The sequence below is a fragment of the Neodiprion virginianus genome, unplaced genomic scaffold, assembly GCF_021901495.1.
Source record: "Neodiprion virginianus isolate iyNeoVirg1 unplaced genomic scaffold, iyNeoVirg1.1 ptg000058l, whole genome shotgun sequence".
Taxonomy (NCBI): Eukaryota; Metazoa; Arthropoda; class Insecta; order Hymenoptera; family Diprionidae; genus Neodiprion; species Neodiprion virginianus.
Genome location: NW_025804455.1, coordinates 35,803 through 45,064, shown reverse-complemented (window position 1 = coordinate 45,064; position 9,262 = coordinate 35,803). Strand labels below are relative to the sequence as shown.

Below are 9,262 nucleotides of genomic sequence, written 5' to 3'. Positions count from 1 at the left end.
AAATAACACTAACAGTTGTATAAACCATATGCCAGAACCCCGACGGACAATGAGACAACATAGACCGACATATAAATACGCATGTTACAAAGGTTTAGAAGGCCACCAAAGCACCCATGCAAATAAACCTTCAAAACCTAAAGCCGCGAGAAACAAAACTAGCACTGGAAAAATTAGAATACAGGCAGCGGAAATTTTGCAGACTCCCAAGAACCTAGCTTCACTTGAGAACGTTAACAAAGAATCTTCGAAAACATATATAACTCCAGATCCTCAGAGCCAACGAAATCCGATATCGATAAATATTTCAAACGCTTTACCAGATCTAGATGCAATAGTAGAACTTAATGATCCACAGAATCTAGAAGACAAATCAATTGAAATAAGTAACTTAGATAACGTATCGGATATCACAGTATCCGACGATTCGCAAGCCTCAGTAGAATTACCAAGACAAGAATCTACTAATTTGATAGAAACTCGAGACAATTTAGAAATGAGAAAAGATAATTATCTATGCTTCATTTCCACTAACGGAATAGCACTAGGCGAGATAGGTAAATTTTTAGATGAAAAAGGATACTTGAAAAACATTAAACCAGTCACAGAATATCAGATAGGACACATAATTATATTAGGAACACCAAAGAAACGAATAATCGCATTGGTTACTCAAGAACATAAACAAGACACACCTTTGGAAAATAACTATTAAGATGCATTTGTACATTTGAAACAGAATATGGAAGATTTGAATATTAAAACAGCAAGCATATCGCAAGGTAAAAGTGGAATAAACGATCTTGGATGGATTAAAATTAAAAATATCATTAGACAGGTATTCGCCGGAACACAAATTATCATAACGATCTGCAAAGACAAAATTATCATTCCACCTCCAGATATCAGACTCAGAATAATACAAGAAAATCACGAATCTCCGATCGCAGGACATAAAGGTATCACGAAAACGTATAACAGAATTCGACAGAAATATTTTTGGGATAATATGAAAAAGCAAATAGAAGATTTTATAAAGAAATGTGTCAGCTGTCAAAAGAAAAAACTAACGCGCATTAAAACCAAACAACCTATGGTTATAACAGACACATCTGCAGACGTATTCGACAAAGTAGCGCTAGATATAGTCGGACCCTTCGAAACATCCGCAAACGGTTACAAGTATGTATTGACCATGCAAGACAATCTTTCAAAATTCAGTTTAGCAATACCGTTAGTACATGCAACTGCTGAAGATATTGCAGATGCATTTGTAAAAAACTTTATCTGTAAATACGGATGTCCCAAAACAATATTAACAGATCAAGGAGCAGCATTCATTGGTCAAGTAATGAGACGAGTCGCAAAAGCATTCAAAATCACACAATTCAAGACTACAGCATTCCATCCTCAATCAAATGGTTCTTTAGAAAGAAGCCATCAAGTACTTGTAGATTACCTAAAACATTATTTAACGAAGAGAGACTGGGACGAATGGTTGCCTCACGCGACATTTTCTTACAATACAAGCAGACACGAAGGGACAAACCACACCCCATTCGAAATAGTTTACGGACGGAACGCTCGCATGCCTTCAGAATTCCCACCCCTCGACGAAACTCTGACCTATGACGACTACGTAAAGAACCTAATGCTTAAAACTATAGAAATCCGAAATACAGCACGCGAAAATTTAGAAAAAGCTAAAGCCAGATCGAAACAATATTACGACAGAAGAATAAATCCAGTTGATTTCAAAATAGGACAAAGCATTTATTTAGTGAAAAATCAAAAGACAGGAAAGTTAGATGACAATTACAAGGGACCGTACAAAATCACAGAAGTATTTCCAGAAAAGAATGATATAGAAATAGAATTAGAGAAAAACAAACGTAAAATAATTCATTGCGACAGAGCAAAGATAGCTTATTAACCAAATTCAAATTTCAATTACTTGGATTGCTGATGAAGCATATACTAGAATCGGAAGTATACAAATCTTCAGAAAATTTACTTATATACAAAATAAATCAATCAATCTTATAGAAACGAACAACCTCAGATTACAAAGATCCGAACTCATAGAATAATTCATAGAATATAACATATATAATAATAATACCAAAATATTACATAGACCTGTAATAATTCATATAATAGCTTATAAATTAAAATTTTTTTTATGAATAATCTTAAGTATATTCACTACATATTTCAAACATTATATAATTCATGCCTAAATCATAGAATAATAATAGGCATTTATATCAATATTACTTACCTTAATCGTATATACTCTTAGAATAATCAAAATATCAGACATTAAGCACTATTATATCCACTCTAAGTATATTCACTTATATCTGGTTGATCAATATTCTGTTCACTATACTTTACTATTATTCAAGTAATCATAATTCATTATTAATTTCATGTAAATTTAAGTAATTCACAATTTTATGTAATATGTTATATGATTTATCACGTTAACCCTTAGAAGTAATCGAATTATGGAAACTTCACGTCGGTATAACAGCACTCGCTTACTTCGAGCGAGGACGCTCGAATCTTAACGGGGGAGGTGTTACGTGCCAGCCGGTATCCACGGCGGCGCCCTCTCTGCGCTCTACCTGACCAGCGTGCAGTTACCATAAGAGAGCCCTACGTGCTCTTACCGATAGTCGTAGATTAATACCAACGCACTTAGTTACCATCACAACGTCCAAATTCTTATATCAACAGTTCTCACACGCTAGATTAACCGTTATTTCATCAGTCAAATTCATACATACATGTTATATATACATTTTTTCCCATTCAACCGTAATAACCCAAAATAATAAACCTCCAACAGATAAGATAACCAAAAAGACAAACACCGGAAACGTGGGAAGATAAATCACGGATAGCTCACAGAGAAAGAAACCCCTATTCCCAGAATTCAGGATAGCGCCCTTATTTTAACGAAAACAAGACCAGTCAGCGCTTCGCCGCTTGCTTCTCTTAACCAATCACCTCGCGCCAATCCACCACCGAGATCCCACGCACGAACCAGAAACCTTACCCCCAATTTTTTCATCATCCTCAACCAATCATCCGAGACCCGCGAGAAACCGCGACTCCTTTTGAACTCCTCCTATTTTCCCTCTAAGTAAACCTTCCCAAAAACAGAATAAAGAGAAGAACTTCAGACATCATAGAGAACAGATCAGACCTCTACCGAAATCCTAGAATAAAATCATTATAAGTCATTCAGAACCTTCGAGACTTGTTAACAGTTTGTCACTGCGATAGTGATTAACACCAATCTGTACCACGATTGTAAATCTACCATCGAGAACTAGAAGGAGACCGTTAATAAATGTGTAATTAACCCAAGTGTTGTCATAAATAATTATTTCAATCACGCATAGTGATGGTTGGCACGAGCCCTACCTAACAAACTCTCAGAATTGTAGGTGAGTTGAACGAGAAGATCTGAGGAGCTGATCAGCGGATTCCCGAGATTTACATACACCAACTACGTAAGTCAGGAGAACGATTTAAATCACGCGGCGAATCAGAGTCGACTCGAAACGTTCCTCTCGGAACGTAACAGAATGTCGAGCGTATGGTGATCCCAGTCCCGTTCCCACCCATAATTTTGAAACCTTTCCGCATGAAAAGATAACGTCACGAGTGAAAAACATGATTCTGGAAAAATTCTCAGGAAAAAACCAGAACGCGGCTATTTTTATGGATCTTTTCGTGAGCGAGTGCACCCGTTTAAAATGTAGAGAAGAAAACTACGCAGAGACGTTGAGATTTTTTTTGGAGGGACCGGCCCTTGACTGGTTTCAAAGCTTTTTGAAAATAAATAGGATTACAAGGCCATGGGAGCATTGGAAAAATTCCTTTTTAGATACTTTTGCCGTGATAGGGTGGCCAGAAATAAAGTATGCATACGAATTTCGTTATTTAAATGGTTCGCTTTTAGAGTACGCACTAAAAAAGAGAAATCTGCTTTTAGACACAGATTCTAAAATATCAGAAAACACTCAAATAAATTTAATTGTTTTGGGCTTACCAGCAAAAATTCAAGTACACATAAATAGAAAAGATTTAGATACAATTGATAAATTAATGTCGCTCATAAATCAGTCAGAAGGTCTTGTAGAGAAAAAAATCAAAACAAAAATCCCAGAGGAAAATAAATCAGAAAAAAAACCATGCTCCTACTGCAATAAAAAAGGATTTCCAAACAGGTATCACTCAGAAGATGTGTGCAGGTTAAAACTCTATGATAAAGAGAAAACAAGAAATGATAAAATACGTATAATAAATAACACGAACATTGAAGAGAGCGTAGCGTCTTCTGACGAATCAAAAAACGGATGGCGACCCCACTTATCAGATTAACAATAGGTATCGAGGATACTCCAGTCGTTGCGGTATATGACTCGGGAGCAAACGTATCGATAATAAATTATGATACAGTGGTAAAATTAAAATTAAACAAAAAAATAAGTGGGGTAAACAAACTCAATACATTTGCAGGCACTACGAATACGTTAGGCTCAATAAATCTAAGAACAAAAATTTTTAATATTTCAAAAACAATATGTTTTTATATTGTAAAAAGTGTCTCTTTTCAGGATGACATTTTGTTAGGTTTAGATGCAATCAAAGAATTTAAACTGTGTCAGAATGAAAATTTGAAAATTTTTCAAAATGATACAAAGAAATGTCAGTTACATGAGAATAGGAAAACAGAATCTATGTCAACAAACATAGCGGTAAACAGTGAGATCTATTTGGAACGCGTGTGGAATAAACACAAACAGCTGTTTACAGAGGACAAGTTCAAAGTAGGCAAAGTAACAGGCTACGAGGCGCCGGTAAAGCTTACCAAAAATAAATATATTGCGCGAAAACCGTACAAATGCTCTATAGCGGATAGCGAAGAAATAAATTCACAAATAAAATCATTACTGAAAGTAGGTTTAATTGAACGCTCGACTAGTCCGTTCGCTTCCCCGGTAACTCTTGTTTTGAAGAAAGAAGAAGGGAGAAAGTCACGGTTATGCGTAGACTATAGCGAACTAAATAAAATAATTATACCAGAATGCCACCCATTCCCAATCATTGACGATCTGCTAATGCAAGTCCGGGATTGCAAAATTTTTACAAAATTAGATATAAATTCGGCCTTCTGGTCAATCCCGATTAGAGAAAAAGATAGATATAAAACCGCGTTTATAACCCAAAACGGGCATTGGCAATGGAAATGTTTGCCTTTCGGCTTAAAATCGTCTCCGGCAATTTTTCAGAGAATTCTGAGTGACGTATTAGCGAAAAACAATCTCGAGAAATTCGCGATAAATTATATCGATGATATTTTGATATTTTCAAAAAATTCTTCAGATCATTCACGTCACATTAACGAAACTCTCATCGCCATAGAAAAAGCGGGTTTTAAGTTAAACAAAAAAAAATGCACATTTGCAAAAAAGTCAGTTATCTATTTGGGACATGAAATAAAAGAAAATAAGATAAAACCTCTAAATGATAACTTAATAGCAATAAAAAAATTTCCGAAACCGCAGAATCAAAAAAATGTGAGGCAACTCTTGGGAAAAATAAATTTCTACTTAAAATACATACCGAAAGCTTCGATAGAATTAGAACCACTACATAATTTACTTAGAAAAAATGTAAAATTCGAATGGACACAAAAATGTGAAGACAGTTTTAAAAAAATTAAAAACTATCTCAGCTCTGAGCCGATATTGGCAATTTTTGACCCGAAACTTCCTATATACATTTTTACAGATGCATCCAAAAAAGGAGTAGCAGCAATTTTAAAACAACCTCAAAAAGACAATTCTATAAAACCAGTCTTTTTTTTTTCAAAAAAACTAACAAAACCGCAAGAAAACAAACGCGCTATATTCTTGGAAGTCCTGGCGATAAAAGAGTGTATTTTATATTGGCAATATAAACTTATAGGAAATAAATTCACGATCTTCACAGACCACAAACCGCTTGAAAACTTTAATGTAAAAAAGAGTAAAGATCCTGAACTATTAGCATTATTAAACTACATCTCAAACTTTGATTTTGAAATCAAGTATAACCCAGGCAAAAATAATGCAGAAGCAGATAGCTTTTCTCGAAACCCAGTACTAGATGAAAACACAAGCAGTGAAACGGCTATAAAAATAGTAAATTTTTTATCGATGGAAGAACTGAGGAACGACCAAAAACAATTACATATAAAAAAAGAGGATAAAACAGTAAAAAAAAATAACATTTGTTATAAAATCTTAAATAACAAAGAAAAAATATGGGTGACGGAAAAGTTAGGTATTCAAATGATAAAAAATATACACAACGAAAGTCATATTGGAGTAAAGCAGTTAACTCTGACTTTAACCCCAAAATACTATTTTAAAAACATGCACAAACATATAAAACTTATTTGTCGAGCATGCGACACTTGCGTAAGAAATAAATCAAGGTTCGGAAATTTTATTCAACCCCTTTCACAATTAGGTCCAGCGTTGGAGCCGTTTCAAATAATATCCTTGGATACAATAGGAGGGTTCAGCGGAAACAAATCACCAAAAAAATACTTGCATTTAATCGTAGACCACTTCACGAAGTACGCCTTTGTATTGACCGCAAAAACACAGACAGCAAAAGATTTCATAAATCTAGTAAAAAAAGTTCAGAAAAAGGGAAAAATAAAAGTACTTCTAACTGATCAATACGCGGGAATAAACTCAAAAGAATTTAAAAATTATCTAAAAGCAGAAAACATAACAAACATTTTCACCGCGGTAGACTGCCCCTTTTCAAACGGGCAAAATGAACGGACAAATCAAACATTAGTTAATGCGATTAGGTGTAAAATATTTGAAAAAAAAGACCGGCCGTGGTCAGTCATAGCTGAACAGTGTGTAGAAAACTACAATAACACAATACACAGCACAACAAAGTTTACACCGAATTACCTTTTAAATGGAATTGATAAATCCTATCTCCCGTCGGAACTTAACGAAAACAACTTAGAAAATTTAGAGAAAAACAGAAAAATAGCATTTTTAAATGCAGAAAAAATACATAATCAAAATAAAGTTTACTATGATAAAAATAAACGAAAAATAACATACGAAGTCGGTGATCTTGTTTATATTCAGAACGGAAGTCGTTTAAATAGGAAAAAACTTGATCCGGTCAGAGTGGGCCCGTTTAGAATAAAGAAAAAAATCTCTGACTTACTGTATATTATTGACTCGGGATTTAAAACACCAGAGTCAAACGTTTATCATGCAAATAAAATGATCCCCTATTTCCAGACTCCTGACTCCTGAAACATAAGTCTGGGAGGGGGGGGGGAGGGGGGGATGTAAGTTTGAGACTAATCCAAACTACAGCGCGACTATCAGAGGTCGTCCGCTCGGCACACCTACCAAGCCAGAGACAGCGGTCGTCATGCTGATTAGTCGAAACTGCGTAATTCAAACAGAAACACGCAAAAGGCTCGTAGCGCTTGGCGCTAAAGTTTATAATCAAACAAAGTTAATAATTATAAGTACTAGTTGTTGATTCAGGTAATCCTGGGCATAATTCCATATTGTAATTATCTGAATCGTTTGAACATGTGTAAATGGTGTAAATATATTCCAGTTATTACCAGCATCAACCGCAGTACTTTATTGAAAACAAGATAGCCCTTAACTACGAAAGATAAGGGATTGTCTTATATATATATATATATATATATATATATATATATATATATATATATACCATAATTTTTAATTTACTTTCAAAAAAGAGAAATTTGAAAAAAAAAAATTTTTTTCCAGTAATGAAATTCATCAAGAATAAATATAATTATTAAGAAAATCCCATATATTGTTCAATTATTTGCTCACATATTATTTGGAATAGAAATTTTAGTCATCAAGCAAAAGCCATTCAATTTACTTTGTGAATTGTATTGGGAACATTTTTGCAATGGATTAGAACTAATTATAAGGTTTGAAGAAAACAAACAGATAGATGAATGATTATTTATTCGATTTCATATTTTTGATTTTCAAAAATTGATTATTCCTCAATTTAAGAAAAATAATTTATTCAAATTAATTATTTCCTTATTTTATTAAATTATTAAACTTGATTACCTCAATTTATATTCGATTATATTGATGTATAACATATATATATATACATGAATAAAAATATTATTCATTAAGAAAATGCCATTTAATTTACTTTATGAATGGTAATTTGGAACATTTACACAATGTATTAGAAATTATTATAGGGTTCAAAGAAAACATACAGATAGATAAATGATCATTTATTTATTTCGTATTTTTAATTTTTAAAAATTAATTATTCTTCAACCCAAGGAAAATAATTTATTTAAATTATTATTTTCTTATTTCATTGAATTATTCAACTTAATTTTCTTCATTTATATTCAATTATAATAATGTATAGCATGTATATAAATGACTGTATTTATATTAAATTATATTGTTGTATAATATATATATATATACATGAATAAAAATATTATTCATCAAGAAAATGCCATTTAATTTACTTTACGAATGGTAATTTGGAACATTTGCACAATGTATTAGAAATTATTATAAGGTTCAAAGAAAACATACAGATAGATAAATGATCATTTATTTATTTCGTATTTTTAATTTTCAAAAATTAATTATTCTTCAACCCAAGGAAAATAATTTACTCAAATTATTATTTTCTTATTTCATTGAATTATTCAACTTAATTTTCTTCATTTATTTTCAATTATAATAATGTATAGCATGTATATAAATGACTGTATTTATATTAAATTATATTAATGTATGATATATCAATGTATAATATATTAATGTAAGATATATATATATATATATATATATATATATATATATATATATATATATTTTATTAAAAATTTGAATTTACTTTCAGAAATAGAGAAATTTTTAAAAAAAAATTTTTCTTACAATAATCAAATTCCTTAAAAATAAATGGAATTATTAATAAAATTCTGTATATTTTTTAATTATTTGCTCGCATATTAATTAGAATGGAAATATTATTTGTCGAGAAAAATAATTTAATTGAATCAATTATTTCCTTATTTCATTAAATTATTTAACCTCATTACCTCCATTTATGTTCAATTATATTAATTTATAATATATATATAAATAAAAGTATTTATATTTAATCATATTGATGTATA

The 9,262-nt window shown here is 31.8% G+C and overlaps 1 protein-coding gene across 1 annotated transcript; it reads left to right on the top strand.

Annotated features, from left to right (window-relative positions):
- Nucleotides 1-742: 742 nt before the first annotated feature.
- On the top strand, nt 743-7,740 carry LOC124309874 (uncharacterized). Its single transcript, XM_046773568.1, has 3 exons — nt 743-1,892; nt 5,812-7,595; nt 7,672-7,740. Exons 1-2 carry the CDS (start codon nt 743-745, stop codon nt 7,353-7,355), a joined length of 2,694 nt encoding a protein of 897 aa, XP_046629524.1. The 3' UTR covers nt 7,356-7,595; nt 7,672-7,740.
- The last annotated feature ends 1,522 nt before the right edge of the window (nt 7,741-9,262 follow it).